The 22,758-nt window shown below is 46.6% G+C and overlaps 1 protein-coding gene across 3 annotated transcripts in view; it reads right to left on the minus strand.

Moving 5' to 3' along the window:
• ZMYND12 (zinc finger MYND-type containing 12) overlaps nt 1-22,758 on the minus strand; it is an 88,205-nt gene that overhangs the window by 21,070 nt on the left and 44,377 nt on the right. Inside the window, exons 7-8 of one of the 3 annotated variants that reach the window (XM_088453970.1) lie at nt 20,985-21,121; nt 10,065-10,210 (exon numbers count right to left, since the gene is read on the minus strand). In XM_088453970.1, the coding sequence (XP_088310096.1) occupies nt 10,100-10,210; nt 20,985-21,121 (248 nt within the window). In that variant the 3' untranslated portion in view covers nt 10,065-10,099. Of the gene's footprint in view, nt 1-10,064; nt 10,211-20,984; nt 21,134-22,758 lie in introns of all 3 variants that reach the window. The other 2 variants (XM_088453969.1, XM_088453967.1) reach the window with 2 other exon arrangements.

Genomic DNA, 22,758 nt, shown 5'->3' on the forward strand with positions numbered 1-22,758 from the left:
GTAAATAAGAGCGAGGACGTAGTATTAGGGCATGATACAACTGTCTATACAACGCATGCAGTATCTGCTTTGTTAAATTCTGCCCAAACCAGACATGTCTTTTCAGCAAGATTCACGAAATGGGAACTAGCTCTGATGGCACCTGCAAATACTACCATTAAACGGTGCAATACGTTAAATCCAGCAACGTACTTACCATATGTACCTCGAGATGCACAAAGGGTGGAAGGAGGTGAGTTTCTGGTTGGAGGTGAGTTTTGCAGGTATAGTGACACACATGATTGTATGGAATATTTGAATCAGACCTTTACTGCAAGACCAGACATACGTGACACACCATTAGAAGATGTAGATTTGACGTTTTGCATGGATGGGAGTTGTCATAGACAGACACAGGAGAATTATGCACAGGTTATGCTGTTGTAAATGACAAGGATGTTGTAGAAGCTGGTCCACCTCACTACGCACAGGTGGCTGAACTGGTGGCAATTTAGGAGAGCGTGTGAGTTGGCAGAAGGTAAATCAGCTAATATATACACTGACTCTAGGTACGCCTTCGGGGTAGTACATGATTTTGGGGCTCTTTGGTGTCTTAGGAACTTTATGACAGCGGCAGGCACACCAGTAGCACATTCACACCACATAAAAGGACTTCTGACAGCAATTCAGTTACCAAAGGCAGTAGCTGTCATCAAATGCAAAGCCCACACATGCGAAGAAGACCTGGTGTCAATGGGTAATAACAGAGCAGATGAAGCTGCCAAATGGGCAGTAGGGTTACGCATAAATATACCAACTAACAAAGTGATGGTCTTCCAGACAATAGACACACAGAAATTAATTCAAATGCAAGATTTGTGTTCCCTACAGGAAAAGGCGGTCTGGAGATCGAAGGGATGTGGTCAGGAGTCCTCAGGACTCTGGAGAGATGGACAAGGTTGGCCTGTTGCTCCCAGGGCATACTACCCAAGCCTGGCTGAGGCAGCACACGGTCTGACTCACCTGGGAAAAGAAGGTATGTGCAAGTTGGTCAGAGCATATTGGTGTGCACCAAGCTTTTCTTCTCAAGCTGGAAAGAGGGCAATGTCCAGTCGGACTTGTTTGAGGAAAAATGTCGGGAAGACAATCCCAAACAAGCTATCTCATATCCCTCCGACAGATGGTCCTTTTCAGGTAATACAAATTGACTTAATTCAATTACCACCTTGCAGGAATCTCAATTATGTATTAGTTTGTACTGATGTATTTTCTAATTGGGTAGAGCCATATCCAGCTGCCACTAATACTGCTGTGTTTACTGCTAAGAAGATTGTTCAGGAGTTTGAATGCAGATACGGTAACCCTAGAATCATAGAAAGTGATAGGGGTACTCATTTCACTGGTGATGTTTTCCAGAACATGTGTAAGCTTATGGGAATCAATAGTAGACTTCACACCCCCTACCGACCGCAAGCCAGTGCCAAGGTGGAGAGGGTAAACGGTACTATTAAGAATAAACTGAGAAAGATCATGGTTGAAACTGGATTACGATGGCCAGAAGCCTTACCGCTCGTCCTCCATAGCATCAGAACCACTTCCAGACCTCCTCTTAATCTGTCCCCCTTTGAGATACTGTTTGGAAGGCAACCTCATTTGATTATAAGTCTGCAGGATGATTTGAAGAGTAATAATGAGGTTACTGTATAATATCTTATAAAAAATGAGTAGACAGCTGAAACTGAAAATGTTGTTACCAGGTATGCCAGAAACAAACTCATGATGTTGAACCTGGAGAATATGTTATGATCCGAAATTTCTTACACTCAGGTTGTTTGACAGACTGGTGGGAAGGTCCTTACCAGGTGTTGATGACAATACCACATCCTTGAAGGTAGCAGAAAGAGATACCTGGGTCCATTACACTGACTGCAGAAAGGTCAACCACCGGAAGGAGGTATCAGGCGAAGTCGAAACAGACAACGTGGACCTGTTGATTGCGAGCCTCGGGAGAACTAAAGACTGCAGTGAAAACACCTGAGTCAGAGATGTGTACAGATTACTATTCCAGCAATGGAGTGGTGATCTGTTTCTGTTTCTTTTTGTTGTTCCAGGGTTCTTCTCATTCTTATTTGTTTCAGGATTTCCTATTTCTGTGACGGAGGACAGATGACGGAGAGGGAGGCCGATAGTGATGTCGATAGAGTGGAGTCAGAGGAGAGAGCAATAGAATGATCAGGGCAACCTATGGTCAAACCCAGTTCAGGGATTGTTAAGAGATCTGTTAGCCATGGAACTCGGAGACAGTGTGAGGGGCTATTGTCTGAGGAATATTGTATCTGTGAGCACTGTGGATCCCTAGTTGATGAGAAATGCATCCAACGATGCAAGTCCAAGAAAAATCTGTATTTGGGCGGGCATCCTTTAGAGGATCTTAAACAAGACTGAATGTTGGGTGTGCACTCACGTGCCTCAGGGACAACATAATGTAGGATTATTATCATTCCCATTAAAATTCTCTGAGGTCCTTGAATTACGGGTAGAGAGGTCCATAGACGGGAAGTATAACATCACAAGGTCCCCTAGTTTAAAGCTGTGCCAATATTCCATACATCGGTCTTTGCTGTGTCTGAACATTTCATACATAGAAAGACTGGAGATTGGGAAGCAGACTTATTGGAACAGACAATGGCTCACCACACCAGCAGTGACAAACCCCAGAGACGAGGACGTAGGAACAAACCGAATGTGGTATCTATTGGAAAAGTTCCTACGGGTTATTATAAAAATGTTATTCAGGCCGAAACGTGCCTTGAGCAGATGAGGACAATAGGCATAGGTAGTTTTGTTAAAACTTTGTGATATTGTGCAAGACCGTAATATACCTTATGTCCTCCCAGATAATGTATACTATGTTTGTGGAAAAGGGCATATTCATGGTTATCTCCGAGTTCCAAGGGTTTATGTTTTATAGGTAAATTGGTCCCAGAGGTAATGACCCTTACACATGATGAAATGATTGGTATCCATAAAACCGCACCACCTCCATACATACACACGCAGTATGAACATCATGACAAAAGAAATGTGATCCCTGGTGAAGAACATATAGCCACGCAGTTGACTAGTGAAACAACTGGCTTCCAAAGTTTGGTAGCATTAGATCCCAACAGGATCACTCGGGGAACTTTAAATTTTAGATACATCCAAGACCTGGCTAAATTAATAGACAACATCACCGAGCTGTATGATCACTTTCAGGTATACGGGTGAGGAGCTACAGGCTTATAAAAAGGAATTGTTACAACATAGGCTAGTGTTAAACTACCTGACAGCTATTACTGGTGGATATTGTGAGACTTTGGCCACCCAATTTGGTGTCAAGTGTTGCACGTACATCACCAATAATACTAATGACCCCAAAGAGGTGATTGACTGGAGAATGGATGAAATCCTACAACTGAAATGGGAATTTTGGAAGGACCATAATACCTTCTTGTACGAGGAGATTGAGGTAAAGGTAGAGGAATGGTTCTCATGGCTAAACCCTATAAAATGGTTCTACGGTCTAGGGCAGTGGGCCCAGGAAATGATTGCTATTGTAGGTAAGCTCCTTATTCTTATACTTGTTGTCATTTTAGTAATTGGTTTATGTGCCAGATGTGTTCTTACTGTGTTAAAGTATGGAAAATGTACCACCAAGGTAAACCGTGAAAATTAAATCCTAATGGTGGTAAGTGGTGGTGGTATAGGTACTAAGGTTGATAAAGAACTGCATTACAATCCTGAAATTGAATATACCATCAGATAATAACATGTGAATAGGCTTGGTCATGTATAATAAAATATATTGTAAATGTTCCGTTAAACATCATAGATAATGTAGTCTCAATCCCCCCAAACTTCCTTTATAGGTTCGATGAGGTCCCACATCCTACCAATGGTCCCCTATAGATCCGCAGATGGCGTATAAGGGTTGTTTTACCCTTTCTTGAAACGCAATGTTGATGGTTCAATGACCGAGTTATGTCATACCATAATTTATTATGCATGACTAAAAAGGTTAAGAATGTGATAGTTTTATGTTTGCTATCAAAGGGTGGACTGTCAAAGCCAAATAATTGGATATGATCGCTTTACAATTATCTGACGATATAGTCGTCTATGGTCGGATGACGTGTTACTAGGGCACTACTTTGCGCCGGTGCAATCCAATGCGCACAAATGCGAATCCACAATACACATACACTGACGCACATATCTTATATATATATATACACATATATATATATACACATAGACGTTCGTATATATATTCACAAACGTACACATAGACGCTCATATGCGTATGCACATACATACAGACACATATTTGGTTTCAATACACAGATGCACATATGCGAACGCATACATATAAAATGGTTCCCACACATTATAGTTAATAACCAGAGTTATTAAAGGTATTGTTATCTAATAATTATGATGTGAGATGTACTTAAAAGAGATCTAAGGTTCAGAATACAGTGTACATGTCATGTTTGGTATCATACTAAATCCCTGTTTATTTGCAGACATCCATTTCTATCTGCAAAGAAGTCGCATCATGCGTCTGCTAGTTATGGATGATAGGGAGTTATTGAATAGAATGTTATAACTTGTATGCAGTGTTGTAGCCAGTATTAACCAGTTCTTCAGCGAGAAGCCACAAAATGTGACTGTTGGAAGACTGAGCCACACCCCTGATGACACCGTATGAACTGACCAATGACCAGATTGACCAGTAGCAAGAACCAATGAGAACCTGTCAATTTGTTCCTTTGTTAACTCTGAAACCTGTAAGGTATATAGGCTGTGTTCTGACCTCAGTGTATACACATCTTCTTGAGACCGCAGACTTCTGGATTGATGACTGTATACTGGGACCAGTGCGCACGCGTATGTATCGGCTGTACTATTTTATTGCTTTTTACTCTAATTCTTAACTCTTACATCGTGTTATCCCTTTTACATAAATAACTTTTTGTGCTTTGGAACCACACAATTGGACTGGAAAGCAATTCTTTCTTAAGTGACTTGCAGCACTAAATAGTGACTTAAAGGTATTCATATCAGGAACAAACGTAGATCCAACAGGAGCCAAAAGAAAACTTTTAGGAGACTTTGCACAGGCACTGACTGAGAGTCCAGGAAGGGTTTAAATACCCAGTGTCTGTTGCTGGTTGGACGATTACTCACAGCTGACCCCAGAGTTAAGCAGGATTGGCAGATGCTGAATCAGGTGACCAATCCAAGATGACTGCGCCCATGAACATGAAAAGTCAACTTGGATGCAGAGGAACAGTGCCAGGTAGTGAAGACATCCTTAGGTAAGTGGAGCAGAGAGAGGCAGTGGCTGGCAGCATGGCTAAATGGCAATCCCTCCAGCAGCATTAGGAAGTTCCATGCAGCGAATGCCGTAGACAGCTGCGGGGAGAGCGGGCACACACCGGAGTGCGCCAGAGCCCGGTCAGACGGAGCGCGGCTCCAGCAGCCTCCGGTGTGATCCAGCAGCACGAATCCTGACATACAGCTTCACCCTTCTCTTCACGTAAAGAGGGTTTTCGGCACAGAAGTCATACTATGGGGAAGGTGATGGCTGCCCATTTTCCAGAAGATGGAGATCCAGAGTTAAGGACTTCCCCAATAACTCCAGCTCAAGTGTGTTCCTCATGTGGTTAAGGTGGGCATCAGGAATGTGTCCACAGATTGATTGCTAATTTTTCTGGTGTCTTTACAGCTATAGAGACTTGCCCTCTTCCGCCTAGAATACATGTACGTGTGCAAGTCGGTAATAGACTGGTCGAGGGTGAATCTCTCATTAGTAATGTGCCTATGCATTCTGATGTCCATGGTAATGCTGAAAGGTCTAGGAACACTGATGTGTCTAGCAGCTCGTCTAATCCTCATGGCGCTGGGAATAATGCTGAGGTTCAATTAAATAGTATTAATGAAGAGGTCTTAACACTTTCCCTTGCGCCTCAACATGATTGAAGAAAGGGCAAATGGGAAGATCCTGCTTTAAAAAGGGCCTTTGTACAGGTTCTTTCAGTGGATGGTGTCCTCTTGTCACATGTAACAGAAGTAAAATATCCCCATTTTGCACAAACAAACGGGGAGGTGATACGACAGTTGGTGGTCCCGAGCCCTTTCAGAAAGCAGGTTTTGGTTGTAGCCCATGCAGTTCCTTGGGGTGGTCATTTGAGATGGGATAAGACGGTGGAGAGAATAACCTCCCGGTTCTATTGGCCAGGTGTTTATACTGAAGTTTCACAGTTCTGTTCCGCTTGTTCAGAGGGCCTGATTCAGAGCCGGGCGCTATTTGCGGACTCTCGTTCTAAAAAAGGGGCCGGATATTTAAATTGAGCGCTTGCTCTTTGCAGTGTGTTGACGCCTCTATGTCTGAGCGAGCGTCCGAAAAATGCACTCGCTATTTTGTAAAGACGCCCCTTTGCCGTTCGCATCACACGTCATCTCCGCTATTTATTAGATTAATCAGGAACATCGAAAGGCATCTGAACTGCTCGCAGTGCTTGTGGTTTTCTTCCCGCTATCACTGCGAGCAGTTCAGGCTAAAAGACAACCAAGTGACGTGGTCGATGACGCTCCTTTACTAATTATTCACTACCATTAAATGCCTTTTTGACCGTTAGGCACGCCTGCATTCGGATCTCCACTCCCCCGTTTTCAAGCACCTTCCCCTGTTACCACCCACAAACGGCACATTCTGTCAATCAAATTAGCAGCCCCTCGCTGTTTTACGAGCGCAGGATTTTCGACTGCAATGACTGTTTTGTGCATGCGCATTACGACCCATACGCATGCGCAGTTGTGCGATCATCGCTCAGAGCGAACGAGCGGCCGCTTACGAGCGGCTCTGAATCAGGCCCAGAGTGTCAAAAGACAACAATAAACCGACCCTCTCCTGCCCCAATGATCCCTCTCCCAATTGTAGGGGTCAGCTTTGAAAAAATAGGGGTTGATTTAGTGGATCCGATTGAACCACCGTCTAAAGGCTATAAATTAATTTTAGTTGTGGTTAACTATGCCACCCGTTATCTGGAGGCATTTCCCTTAAGGGTCACTACAGCCATACAGGTAGCGACTTAGTTATTAAAGCTTTTTTCGAGTGTTGGATTTTATTACCGACCAAGGAACAAACTATGCCAAGTCAATTCAGGGGGTGTTAAAGTTGTTAAAAATTAAATCTGTCAGAACTCAGTATATCATCACCAAACGGATGGTTTAGTCGAGAGATTCAACAGTACACTAAAGTCTACGTTATGTTAAAGTTTATAGAGACAGTTATTTGCAATCAGAGAAGTCCCCCAGGCTCCTACTGGCTTTTCCCCTTTTGAGCTTCTTCATGAGAGGAAGCCACAGGGTGTTCTCGACCTTCTGTGGGATGCATGGGAAGAACAACCAATAGAGGGCGAAAGCATACTTCAATATGTGGTCCAGATGCGTAATCGCATAGACCTACTAGGTCAATTGGCCTGGGAAAATTTGGTAAATGCACAGGAGGCACCAAAAATTCTCTATAACCGTAATGCTCAAACTCGAGTTTTATACCTGGTGATAAAGTCTGTTTGTTGTTACCTACTCAGGGAAGTAAATTAGCAAAGTGGCAAGGGCCATTTGAAGTAATTAGAAATGTTGGCAAAGTAAATTATGAAGTCTCTCAACCTGACTCTCGTAGAGGTAGGCAGATTTACCATGTTAACCTGTTGAAAGTATGGAAGGATCAAGAGGTGTTTTTTTGTAGACCCTGGAAATGGCCATAGTGAACTTGTTCCACAGATTCCTCAGTCCGATGGGGTCTCTCCATCCCTCGAACCTTTGAATTCAGACAAGCTGAAGTCTCCCCTGGGGAACCTTGTTAATGAATTCTCAGATGTTTTTTCTGAGAAACCGCAGAGGACCAATTTAGTCTTACATGAACTGGTAAGCCCGCCTGGAGTAGTAGTTCGACAAAGACCCTATAGGCTTCCGTGGGAAAAACAAGCGCAGGAAATCAAGGAAATACAAGACATTTTTAAGTTAGGGGTAACTGAGGAGTCGTCTAGCGACTGGTGTAGCCCCATTGTTTTGGTCCCGAAACCAGATGGTTCTACAAGCTTCTGCATAGACTTCCGCAGAGTTAATGCAGTGTCCAAATTGATGCCTACCCAATGCCAAGGGTCGATGACCTGCTTGATAGGTTAGGTTCGGCCAGATATATTTCTACCCTTGATCTTACGAAGGGATATTGGCAAATTGAGCTGACAGAGGAAGCTGGGAAGAAAACTGCTTTTTCTACTCTGTTGGGCCTCTTTCAGTAGAAAACAATGCCCCAGCCTCTTTTCAGAGGGTAATGGACTGAGTGCTTCATCCTCATCAAAATTACGCTGCAGCATACTTGGACGATATTGTCATATATAGTCATCATAGGAATGCCCATGTTAATAGGCTTAGGGTTGTTCTTCAGTCTTTGAGAGAGGCAGGTTTAACTGCTAATTTTAAAAAATGGGTTCTAGGTAAAAATGAAACCAAGTACTTAGGGTATGTGGTGGGCAGTGGGTGTCTAAAGCCCCTTGTGAGTAAGGTACAGGCACTAGCTGATGCCCCAGTTTTGACTACCAAAAAAGAGTTAAGGTCCTTCTTGGGTTTAGCAGGCTATTACAGGAGGTTTTTGCCTCAGTTTTCTACCTTAGCGGCTCCCTTAAGAGATCGTTTGAAAAATTGTGCTCCAAATAAACTTGAGTGGTCTAGGGACTGTCAGTCTGCATTCACCAAAATTAAATATCTTTTGTGTAAAAGCCCTGTTTTAAAGTCTCCAGATTTTACCAAGCATTTTGTCGTGCAAACAGACGCCTCAGATGTGGGCTTGGGGACATATATTCATATATTTGCAAATGTATGTAACTAATACCTCTGAATCTCTATTATCATGTAGGATTTAAGTATTGTTTTTGCTGCAGTGTGCTGGGGGGAAAATCTCTTTTTTCTGTGTTTGGGGACAGTTTTGTGTCAGGAGTTTGACAGCATTGAACATCCGATTCTAGCTTAGTGGAAAGTTGTTCCCATGAGAGACTAGGTATTCTGTAATAGAAAAATAATGCCTCGCTATAAAATGGGCTCTTGAGTCATTGAGATATTATCTTTGTGGGGCTAGGTTTACTGTGGTTACTGATCATGCACCGTTAAAATGGTTACAGTCTATGAAAAATTCTAACTGACTGACTAGGTGGTACCTGGCTCTCCAGCCTTTTTCCTTTGAAGTCCGGCATAGACCGGAACGTCTACATATGAATACAAATTTTTTTGTCCCAAACTGGGCTGGAGAGTCGGGCTTCCACCACGGGCGATTTAGGTTTGCCCTTTAACGGGGGAGGTATGTGATCCCATTCTGAGGAAAGGGTTAACTTCCCTGTAGCTAGGGAGGAACCACACCCTTACCTCAATTAAGACCAGCTAAGGTATAAAGACATGGTAAGTTTAGTTAGTCAGTGGAAATGTGAGGGAGAGATTGCACCTTCAGCAGCTCTCCCTATGCTGGACAATCTGAACCATGAATGTGCTGGGAATACTCTGCTTGTTTAAGATGCTGTCTCATGTAAGCCATATTATTGTTCCTGAACTGTGTTTACCTTATGTAATAAGTTAATACACTGGTTCTGCCTTTTCAAAAAAGCTTACTTGTTTGCATCATCTCAGTCTCCCATTGGTCATCTGAATTTACAGGCTACAGCCAGTCCAATCAAAATCTGATTAATTATAATCCTAGTTTGGTCACTGTAGACCCACATATGAAACAATGTAGGACAAAATGGGAAAACCAGATCTGCCTATGCGAAAGGCAGCTCAACTCTACACACACACTGTACAGATAAAGTTAAATTTGCCAAAAGTCAGACAAGTCATTTTAGAAGACTCTGAATAAATTCCAGTTCTAACCTGAAAATCTGCATGTTCTGTTGATAAAACATCTGGCTTTGCCTTTTTCCAGTCAACTCATTACAAAAGGAGCCAAGTATATTAACAAATATGTAAGCCTTGCTGTAGATTCTTACTTTGTGGAAATCCCGGCGGAGGAAGAACAGCATAGTTAGTCCATGTAGTATCTTTGCCATCTTGGCTGGCTCTTTTTTTGGAGCCTGTGCTCTGAGATCCAGTATAGCACTGAGGATCTGGAGTGCTTTGGCTTCCTGATTTTCATCTATGGCAAGGGAAATAAATTAGTTAATTCATCAGGAGACAGGCTAAGTAATGAAGGACATAGTCAGCTCATGTACATAATAAGTGCTTTACCCATGACTGTCACTATAAGTTCATTCTTATCCCCCCTCATTATCCCTAATTTTCTTTTACCCCATCCATTTTCACAATAGCTTCACACATATCACATTCTCCATGTACCATCTGTACTGCGGCCAGGAGCCTAGTTGAAATAAAATTATTCATAGTAAGCAACTATTGTTATTTACAGACAAAGTGAAAATCGGAAGTAACTAAGTTGGTGCTTTCTTGAGTTACTGGAAGTTAGAAAATAAAGGCAAATATCTGATTGGTTACTGCACATTTGCACTTTATGTACCTTGTTAAATATACACATAGCAGTAGTTTGCCCAGGAATGGGTATGAAGTCCCGGTGGCTGAATAGCTGCTGGTTCATATCCTGATGCTGGCAGCCCTAAGGGAGAAGATCCCAACAAGGCAGGTAAGTACTCTATCCCTACCCCTCTCCCCCACCCTAACTCTCCCTTAGTGGTGCCTAACCCTAACCTCCCCCTGGGGTGCCTAACCCCCCCTTACAGTACCCTAAACCTAACCCTCCAGGGAGGGTATCTAGCCCTAACCTCCTCCCTGGGGGTGCCTATCCCTAACCCTTCCCCCTAGGGGTGCCTAACCCTAACTCTCCCCCCCAAAACCTAACCCTAACCCCACTACGCTCCTTCAAGCTAACCCTCCCCCCCCCACGCCGTTAATGCTAAGGGCGCCCGGACTTACCTCGTTTGGTCCAGTGTCCTTTGGCATTCCGGCGCCCTGATTAAGATAGATGTCGAAATACTTCGACACCTGTCTTAAGTCCTTTGTCGGGATTCGGATGTTGGTATTGAGACCGGCGGAACTACATCCCGTTTGCCCCATACATTAACTCAGTGGTTCCCAAACACGGTACCGTGGCACCCTGGAGTGCCTCGGGACACATGCAGGGGTGCCATGGATTGGTGGTGAAGGACTAACTTAAAATATTTATGGTCAATGTCATAGGCAAAACCAATGCTGGTGGCTGCCAATGACTAAAAATGTGTACAAACAGAAGCACAACCCTGTCCTCCACCACATAGATGAACCTAAGGGTGACAGGTAAACACAATATACAGGTTGAGTCTCCCATATCCAAATATTCCGAAATACGGAATATTTTTAGCATGACTGAGATAGTGAAACCATTGCTTTTTGATGGTTCAATGTACACAAACTTTGTTTAAGGCACCTAATTATTAAAAATATAGTATAAAATAACCTTCAGGCAGTGTGTGTAAGGTGTATATGAAACATAAATTAATTTCATGTATGTACACAAACTTTGTTTGAGTCACAAAATTATTACAAATATTGTATAAAATGATCTGCAGGCTGTGTGTATAAGGTGTATATAACACTTAAATACATTCTGTGTTTAAATTTGGGTCCCATTCCCAAGTTATCTCATTATGCTATGCAAATATTCCAAAATACGGAATATTCCGATATCCAAAATACCCCTGGTCCCAAGCATTTTGGATATGGGAGACTCAAACTGTACTTAATTTAATAATTTTCCTGAATTAATAAGAACATTTTGGCCTAGGGACACCTTGAAAAAAATGCTGATACTCTAGGGTGCCGTGATTCAAGAAAGTTTGGGAACCACTGCACTGAACTCTTTTTACATCCAAATATTAAAATAATATGAGATATGGTAAGAACTTACCTTTGTTATCTCTATTTCTACGAAGTCCATAGGGTTCCACAGGATACCTTGGGGTATAGGTGATGACGTCAGGCATCGGGCACCATAGAGTTAAGTTTTCAACCTCCCAGGATGCACTAGGGTCCCACTCCTATACCCCGAGCCAAGGCATCTCAGTTAGTTACCAAGCCATAGGCCGGAGGAGGAGAAGGAAGAGAGAGAAGAAAGATCTGGACACATACAAGAATCACATTCTCACCAGAGGGAGACGGACAAACCGGTGACCAGAGTAAAGCCCATCTGCAGCACAGGTGCGACAGGGCGGGAGTCCTGTGGAACCCTATGGACTTCGTAGAAATAGAGATAACAAAGGTAAGTTCTTAGCATATCTCAAATTTTCTACTTCAGGGTCCATAGGGTATCCACAGGATACCTTGGGGATGTCCCAAAGCAGTATCCTTTAAGGGTGGGGACGCTCCTGTGCTGAAAGGAGAATCCGCCGCCCGAAGGAAGCATCCTGAGAGGCGAAGGTGTCAAACCTGTAATACCTCACGAAGGTATGGACAGAGGACCACGTAGCAGCCTTGCAGATTTGGACTGCAGAGGCACCACGTCGAGCTGCCCACGAAGGACCCACAGACCTAGTGGAATGAGCCTTCACAGAAGGATGAACCTGCAGGTCTTCATGAAGATAAGCTTCAGAAATAGCCATACGGATCCAGGCTGCTAAAGTTTGCTTTGAAGCAGGCCAACCCTTTTTACGGAAGCCATAGAGGACAAACAAAGCGTCCGACTTCCTAAACGAAGAAGTGCGGTCAACATAAGTCCTTAAGGCCCGCACAACATCCAAAGTGGCCTCACCCACTGAAAGGCCAGGTGAGTTAAAGGCCGGAACAACTATTTCCTCGTTAACATGAAACTGGGAAACAACTTTGGGAAGAAACTCAGGACGAGTGCGTAGCACTGCCCTGTTGCCATGAAAAATCTGAAACCTGCACCTTCAAAGAAGCAAGGCGAAGCCCATGGTCTAGTCCCGCTTGCAGGAAGGCGAGAATCCGAGACAGACGAAACTCCCGCGGTGCATAACCTCTCGGCCGATACCACTGGAAGAACATATGCCACATGCGATGGTATATTCTCGCGGAAGACGGCTTCCGAGCTCTGAGCATGGTACGCACTACAGAGCTGGAAAACCCCCTGGACCTTAATATGGCCGTCTCAACAGCCACGCCGTCAAAGACAGCCGAGTCAGGTCCGGGTGAAGACAAGGACCCTGTGACAGAAGGTCCGGACGTAGCGGCAACCGCAGAGGACTGTCCACGGACAGACCCTGAAGGTCCCAGTGCCGTCTGGGCCATGCGGGAGCTATCAACAGGAGCGTCCCTCCTTCCTGTTTGAACTTCCGGATTACCTGTGGAAGAAGGGAAACCGGCGGAAAGAGATAAGCAAACCGGAACGTCCACCGGACGGACAGAGCATCCACCAGAGACGCCTCTTCGTCTCTTGTGCGAGACCCGTACACCGGCAACTTGTTGTTGTGCCGGGACGCCATGAGGTCGATCTCTGGAAGACCCCACCTGTCCACCAGCAGTTGAAAAACGTCCGTGTGCAGGGACCTATTCTCCCGGATGAACGTCCTGACGACTGAGAAAGTCCGCCTCCCAGTTTAGCACTCCCGGGATGAAGACAGCTGATATGGCCGGAAGATTGCGCTCCGCCCATACCAGGATCCGAGACACCTCCACGAGAGCCGCCCAACTTTGGTTTCCTCCTTGCTGGTTTATGTAGGCCACGGTGGTAGCGTTGTCCGACTGGACCTGCACTGGGTGACCTTGGAGAACCCGATGTGCCTGCTGGAGAGCATTGAAAACCGCTCGGAGTTTCAAGATGTTTATTGGAAGTTCTTCTTCTGCCGGAGTCCACCTGCCCTGGAACAAGTGTGGACCCGAAACTGCTCCCCAGCCCCGAAGACTGGCGTCCGTCGGCAACAGGACCCAATTCGCCACCCAGAACGGACGACTCTTGTTGAGATGGGTCGTCTGTAACCACCAGGCAAGGGACAGGCGAACCTCCGGAGTGAGCACTATCGTCTGGGATTTTAGAGACTAAGGCAGTCCATTCCACTTGGACAGGATCAGGTGCTGCAGAGATCTGGAGTGAAACTGGGCATATTCCACCATGTCGAATACCGACACTATGGAGCCCAGTAACCTCATCGCCGAGTGTATAGACACCCGGCGGCTCTGCAGACAATTGCGCACCCTTGACGGCAGAGAGGCAGAGATCTTTTCCCCCGTCACAAAGATCCTTTGCTGTCCCGAGTCCAATAAGGTTCCGAGGTGCAGAATCCGCTGAGACGGGACCAGGGTGGACTTCTGCCAGTTTATTAACCAGCCGTGCCATTGCAGTAGCGCAATGGTCAGGTCCAAGTGGTGCAGAAGGAGCTCCGGAGATCCTGCCACTAATAGAAGGTCGTCCAAGTACGGCAACATGCGGACCCCCTGCAGCCGCAGGGAAGCCGCCATGACCGCCATCACCTTGGTGAAAACATGTGGTGCTGTCGCCAGGCCAAAAGGTAACGCCTGGAACTGGAAGTGGTTGCTGCGGATTGCAAACCTGAGGAACTGCTGATGGCGCAAAAGAATAGGGACATGCAGGTAAGCGTCCTGTATGTAAAATGACACCATGTAGTCCCCAGGTTCCAGCGCCAGAATGATGGACCGTAGGGTCTCCATCCGAAACTTCGGTACCCGCAAAGATTTGTTGAGAGCTTTGAGGTTGAGAATCGGACGAAACGACCCATTGGGTTTCTGCACCAAAAAGAGATTGGAATAGAAACCCTGGCCCCTCTGGGAGAATGGAACAGGCACTATAACTCCAGCCTGGAGCATAGTGTGCAAAACCTTCCGCAGCTCCGTGGCTTTGTTCCGGTCTGATGGTAGACCCGTGGTGAAGAATCGAGCTGGGGGTCTGTGCCGGAAGGAGAGGGCATACCCGTGTGAGACCACCTCGAGAACCCAAGTGTCTGTCGTGGTGACCGACCAACACCGGGCGAACTGCAGCAGGCGGCCTCCCACTTTGGGATCCCCCAAAGGGAGGCCCGGACCGTCAGGCCGCAGGCTTGTCATCTGGCTTAGGGACCGGACGTCTGGTACTCCAGGCCTGCTTCCGGGGCTTGGCCGATTTTTTGGGGCCAGCCTGACGGGGAAAATACTGTGCTTTAGGCCTACCCTGGGCCTTGTAAGCCCGAAAGGACGATGTACCTGAACCAGAAGGAACAGCAGCCAACGGGAGACATGCTGATTTAGCTGCCGCCAGCGTGGCTATAATCTTGTCCAGGTCCAGACCGAAGAGAACCTCTCCGTTAAAAGGCAATGCCTCCAAACCCTTTTTGGAATCAGCATCCGCCTTCCAGGTTCGCAACCACAAAGTGCGACTTGCAGCCACCGCTGCCGAAGAAATTCGAGACGCCAGGGTACTAATATCTAAGGCCGCTTCGTTGATATAAGTGGCCGAATCCCGGAGATTGCCTATCAACTCCGCCTGCTCAGCCGAATAGTCGGGATTGTAGGACGCCTCCAACGTATCAGCCCAGCGCTCCATAGCTCTGGCGACCCAGCAAATGGCCATGGCTGGCCGTGCTGCCCCCCCTGCCAGGGAATAGACGGACTTCAGGCAGATCTCTACCTTGCGGTCCGTTGCATCCTTAAGGGAGGACATGGATGGAATGGGTAACGTGGCACTACGGACAAGGCGTGTCACATGAGAATCCACCTGTGGAGGTGATTCCCACTTAGCAAAATAATTGTCCGCAAACGGATACGCCACTGCTAAACGCCTTTGAGGCTGATATCGTTTGCCTGGCAGTTTCCACGCTTCCTCTAGGTGGTCAACTATTTGTCCCGAAAGAGGAAACACTGTGGCATCACCTTTAACCTTTGAAAAAGGCGTATTTGGACTTAGATACCGGAGGTTCCTCATCCTCAATAACTAAAGCAGTCCGGACTGCACGAATAAGGCCAGGTATATACACCTTAGACTTAGCGTCCGACTCTTTAGGACGGGGAGGTTCCTGGTCAGAAAGATCCAGAATCTCCCCATCATCGGACGTCCTGTCATCCTCATAAGGAGCGGACTGAGACGCCACCGGCCGCTTGTGGGGCCGCATCACAGACTCCCCCTGCAACACGTCTGACAACTGCTGTACAGAGCTTGTTAACGAATTAACCCACGCAGGCTCATGAGAGACCTGAGGAGGGGAAATATGGAGACCGTGGGGTACCATTAATTGTCTCGGGAAACCCTGCATGGGTGACGACACCACTGACTGCTGGGACAATCCCATCTGAGTGAATGGAGGCTGCGGAGCTAACTGGCCCACGAGGGTTGTAAGCGCCTTGGCGAAACAAGTCCAGGGCGGCTCCTGTACCGGTGCTGTGACCGTAATAGGTCGCGCCAATAAATAACACGGACGGCATAGCCCTTCCGCGCTACCCTCCCCCTCCGCTATAGGGGTCTTTCACGTAGCACACCGAAGCTGTACAGGGAAATCACTCTCAGACATAATGGTAAATATGAGACCCCTCTCAACAATACTTGTTCGTATAGTGAGAGACCACCCTGCAGCACCGCACCACGAGGGCTTTAGCAGAAAGACAGGGACAGTAATAAGGCTGACAGTAATAGAAGTAAAGTACAGGCAGCAGCGCTAGCACAGTCACATACAATGCAAAGAAAAATCAATTCCTGCACTATCAGTGCTGATTCTCAACTACCCAGACACAGAGTCTGGTAGGACACAGCAATGCATACACAGACCTGTACCAAATCGGAGGAGAGGTATGCGGGGGGACCCAGACCATGATGCCTCTGATTCCAGGCTTCCAGTAGCGTTCACCATGCGGTTGTGAAGATGGCCGCAGAGGAGCTTAGAGGAGGCTGGCCTGGGGGAGGAGCGCTGCCACAGGGCCAGTCGGCGTGTGCAGAGAGGGCTGTGTGCAGTGGGGGAGGCGCCGGCTGTGAGACAGGGAAGGCGCGCTCCCCTGGCATGCATTTAACCCCCGGGACGCTGCAGCGCTACCGCTCTGCTGCGGTCCGCTGTCCCAGGGGGGTAGTGGAAGCGCAGGTTATATACCTGGCTCGCTGCAGCCAGTCCCCAGGGAGCCCCCTGCCTGGGGACTCAGGACCATGTAACAGCGGGGACCCACCGCAGGACCCCGCTGCTTACCTTGCTGTCCCCCTTGATTCCGGCCATGGTCCTGAACATCTGGGGTCACCGCTAGCTGTGACACTAGATGCCTACCAGCATCCTCGGATCAGTACCGGCGTTCTGGTACCGGCGGGGGTGTAGGGAAGACAGCATGGACGTCAGGACTGACTGTCCATGCTGTACTTCCAGATGTGCAGCCACAGCTGCTTGAAGAAAACTTCAGGGGCTCTTCTTAGCCCCCACTCCAACAGGTGCATCCAACTCCGGCCGGGCACCAAACTAAACTGAGATGCCTTGGCTCGGGGGCGGGGTATAGGAGGGGGACCCTAGTGCATCCTGGGAGAACTGAAAACTTAACTCTATGGTGCCCGATGCCTGACGTCATCACCTATACCCAAAGGTATCCTGTGGATACCCTATGGACCCTGAAGTAGTAAAAGCACATTTCAGTCAATGTGTACAATGCAGTCTGCGCAATGACTCTTATTAAATTAACGCCCAGCATCTCCTACGTATGACATTACAATTCACAGATCCATTCCATGGGCCTACTTCAGAGATGTATGCTAATGCCATCGCAGCTGCTGTGAGAAAATATGCAAATGTCGCAGATGCCGAGGATTGTACTGAGATGCCCACCTGTGGCGTTGCAGAGCCAAGCATCTATGTACAAAGACGCAGCATCGGTTGCAGATCATTTCATTTGCGCAGTTATGACCACATATTTTTATTGTGTATGGGATTGCAGACAAAGGCTGTGACACCTGCGTTTTCTGCCGTCCCCTCCCACTAATGATCTCTGACTGCAAATCAACACTGCGAGAAAAAAATCGCCGAGGAACGACTACGATAATTTACCTTGACCATGAACAGTGCGACTTAGAAATATGCACAGTTTACAGATAATCGCTCAACTGCGTAAATATCCCATCTCTGAATCAGGCCCTATGACCACAAATAAAACAAATAAAGCAACATTAGGCCAAACAATTTGAGAGACTTCTAATGTCCATTATAGTTTACAGTAGGGAGAGAATTATTCCTTACAGTACACTACTTTACCTAATGAACACTGAAGTGATGACATCAGAACTCTCTTATTTTAAATAATGACCTTTATTGTTTATACAAATATTTATACATATTTTAAGACATTTATACATATTTTAACATCGCTTGTGTATTGTATAATGCTATGTGCACAAATTCAGTATAATCCATAGCAACCAATCAGATTTTAGCTTTAATAATCTAAACTGCACGATAATAATGACAGGAAGGAATCTGATTGGTTGGTACTGTATAGTGTATTACTAACCAACAGGTAGAAATCCCTTTATTTATTTCTTGTACAGAAACAGATTTTTTCCTCTTGTTGTCACCTGTAGGTGTTATCAAAATGGATTGCCAGGTACAAAAAAGACGTGGTAATGTGGCATGTTGTAGTGGGCCTGTGGAAGGTTAACAAAGAAGTTGCTGCACTTGTGCCAGTACTCCCTCTTGGTGGCACTGGTAACCTGTAAAATTCTGTGTGTAAAACACATCAGACAAATCTTTGTAATGTTATGACATATGTTTGTATATCACATCTAAGGCACCTCTCTGAAAGGAACCAACCTCAATTTGCCAAATTTTATGTTTAATGTAACGCCTCCACTTCATTTCTTAATAAGGCAGCATGTCTGTGATCCCTCTTAGGCTGTCCTGTGTCTGCATTATACACAAAACTACCCCCGAGTACAAGATGCAGTCTACAAATTATTTATATAATGACACAAGCTTATTGTTGTCTGCATATATGGAAACTTTATGTGCTAAACAATCATTACCTATAAAGGGCCTAGGCAGGTCCGGTGCTACCACTAGGCAAACTTAGGCAACTGCCTAAGAGCGCTGGCCACTGCAGGGCACCTCTGGAATAATGTGTAATGCGTACCGCACATACGTGCAGCCCGCACTACACTACTAGTAACAAACACACAGCCGCCGGCAGCCGAAGAGAGTCAGAAAGACTCTAGAGTGAAATTGACAGTGCATGAAACACAAACTCATAATGACACACCAACACAGTCCTCTCTGCTGGCAGGGCCGGCACTACCACTAGGAAAACTTAGGCATTTGCCTAAGAGTGCCGGCCCTGCAAGGCGGTAGTGTGGACCGCACATAAGTGCAGTCCGCACTACACTAATAGGAACAAACACACAGACGCCGGCAGCTGTGTGTTTGTTTTAGCAGCTGAAGAGAGTCAGACAGACTCATCGGCTGCTGCACCCACTGCCGGAGCCGGCTGGAGCTCACTCATGAGCTCCATTTTCCGGCTCCCGCAGTGGTTGATGGGAGAGACAGGGGGACAGAGGAGGGGACGCCGGAGCGGGGATTATGGTGGTGGAGGTTTTTTTTTTTAACGTGTGTCTGTCTGTCCCTGGGATCACTGCTGGGGGCACCGCTGGGGGACAAACGGACTACTACTGGGGGCACTGCTGGGGGGGGGACTACTACTGGGGGCACTGCTGGGGCGGACTACTACTGGGGGCACTGCTGGGGGGGACTATCACTGGGGGCACTGCTGGGGGGGACTACCACTGGGGGCACTGCTGGGGGGGACTACTACTGGGGGCATTGCTGGGGGGGACTACTACTGGGGGCACTGCTGGGGGGAATACTACTGGGGGCACTTCACTGGTGGGACCACTACCTGGGGCACTATATAAGGGGCACTGCATAGGGGGACCACTACTGGGGGCACTGGATAAGGGGCACTACTGGTGGCACTATATAAGGGGCACTACTGGGGGCACTGCATAAGGGCTTGTGTAGCTATCCGAGGGTGGGGGGGAGGGCATTTCGCAAGGTTGAAGAAATGCCTAGGGTGCCAAGAAACCTTTCATCGGCCCTGGGCCTAGGAGCTGATCCCTCATGTATCCCACCAATAGCTAGCAATATCTAAACATGTGCCATTCATAATAGCACAGCTTCCTGCTCCCCCCGCCAGTTATTTACCCATGTACATACAGGTATTTCTTCCCTTTATCTTACATAGCAGTCTGTTATGTAATGCACTCACAAAATCCCAACCAAATCATAACAATATACTGCAATTTACTTTGTTAAAGAGAAGTTATCAGATTGGCTGGCATGATAGGTTCCTTACAAATATGTTGACTCTCTGTTATTAATTTATTTTCAATAATATATTTCTGGATATTATGACCTAGAACACAATTACATATTTAACTTACATATGTATCCACATAAACCATTTCTAAGATCTTTAACTACTACTCTGTTTGCGGCTATGATGTGAATAAGACACAAAAGTTAGGAAAAAGTACAAAGGTCCATGAATCTCTACCTGTTGTGGAGCGTCTAAGTTGCACCATGCGTCGCTCGCCATATATGGCAAAGAGTGTAGGTGTATGAGGACACATCGGTACCACAGTTTTTCACTCTGCACTATACTTGTCTCCAGTACTCTCCTCCTCACAGCCTGACTCTGATCCCATCTGTCCACCCTCCCCAGGCACCAGGTCACAGTGCTACTATTATTACGGAATGAAATACCGACGCCGGAAGCTACCGAAAAGCTGAAGATCCCGACAGGGGTGGTAAGTATACTATCCCTACTCCCCCCCCAACCCTCCCTGTTTGGTGCTTAACCCTAACCCCCCCCCCCCAGTGCCAAACCCTAACCTCCCAACCAAGGCGTGCCTAACCCTAACCCCCCCTCCCCGTAGTCTACCTCCCCGGGGGGTGCCTAACCCTAATCTCCCCCAGGGGAAGCCTAAACTCAACCCCCCCATCCCCTTTGGAAAGTGTGATACTTACCGGGGTCCGGACGTTCGGGAATCCGGCGTTCGGAATGCTGATGCTGGTATCCTGATCTCCTTCGGCATATCGACATCGGCATTTTGCCAGGCGGCGAGATTCCGGTGTCAATATTTCGGCGGTTGGCATCCTGTCCGCTGTCAATTTAACTATATCCCGTTATTACCTATCTCACTCTTGTATAATTGCCTCATGTGTGGTTTTTTTTTTGCCCCTCTATTATCGTTTCATCCCATTTATACAGTACCTATTATAATATATAATATTATAATTACACATGGTGGCATCATATAAATGAAAAATAATAATAATCTCACTGGTCTAATTTTGCCTCTTTTCAAATATTGGGACCAGTTCTGGTTCTGCCAGAAATCCTGTTATATGTGAATTTATAAATATATGAAACAATGGTTTATATATAACTAAACTTAGCATTTATCACACATGGGGCTGGTGCCTTATAAATCTTAGGGGGAAATGTATTAAACCTTTAAAGCAGTAATTCCCAACCTCGGTCCTCAGGGCACACTAACAGTCCTGGTCTTAGTGATATCCATGCTTACGCACAGATGGTTAAATCAAAACAACTGAGGTACTAATTAAGTCACATGTGTTCAAGTATGGCTATACTTAAAACCTGGATTGTTAGTGTGCCTTGAGGACCGTGATTGGGAAACCCTGCTCTAAAGAGTCGAGAAGTGTACAAGTGAAGAAGTCGCCTACATTAACCAATCAGCTGTTAGCTAGCATTTATCACGTACATTCTATAAAATGACAGGTAGAAGCTGATTGGTTGCTATGGACAACTTCTCCACCTGTCCACTTCTCCATGCTTTAGAACATGTATCTTCAACCTTTAAGACAGTGTGGGCCACATTAAAAAATTCAACGAAGCTGGAGGGCCACTAAGCTATACTGCGGTATTTAGACTCTGCCCCCTCCTCACACAATTATGTCCCATAACTGCCCCCTCCTACAATTTTAATTAGGTCCCAGAATGGCCCAACTTCTCGAACAATTATAATTATGCCCCATAACTGTCCCTCCTCCTCCATTAATTATGTCAGATAGTTGCCCTCATCCTCAAACAATTATGTCCCATAACTGCCCCCCTCTGTAGTGCCCCCAGTAGTGCCCCTTGTACAGTGCCCGCAGTAGTGGTCCACCCTATGCAGTGGCCCCAGTAGTGGTCTTCATTATGCAGTGCCCCCAGTAGTAGTCCCCCCTATGCAGTGCTCCCAGTAGTACCCCTTGTATAATTCCCCCAGTAGTAGTCACCCCTATGCAGTGCCCCCAGTAGTGGTCCCCACTATGCAGTGCCCCCAGTAGTGTCACTAGTAGTAGACCCCCTATGCAGTGCTCCCAGTAGTGCCCCATATACAGTGTCCCCAGTAGTGGTCCCCGCTATGCAGAGGCCCCAGTAGTGGTCCCCATTATGCAGTGCCCCCAGTAGTAGTCCCCCCTATGCAGTGCCCCCATCCCTATGCAGTGCCCCTTACATATATAGGACAAAGACACAAAAAAAACAACACTTACCTGAATCTCCGCACCTGCCGTTGTCCGCTCCTACGTCCTCCCAGCCCACTCTGCACTATGGGAAAGACGTCATGATGTCTCTCCCATCACCCACTGCGGGAGCAGGAAGGTGGAGCTTAAGCGTGAGCTCCAGCCCGGCTCCGGCCATGGGTGCAGCAGCCAATGAGAGTCTGTCTGACTGTCATTGGCTGCCAAAACAAACACACCGGTGACGTGTATACAAGTGTACTACCCGGTG

The sequence above is a fragment of the Taudactylus pleione genome, unplaced genomic scaffold, assembly GCF_031769625.1.
Source record: "Taudactylus pleione unplaced genomic scaffold, aTauple2 ptg000604l, whole genome shotgun sequence".
NCBI lineage: Eukaryota > Metazoa > Chordata > Amphibia > Anura > Myobatrachidae > Taudactylus > Taudactylus pleione.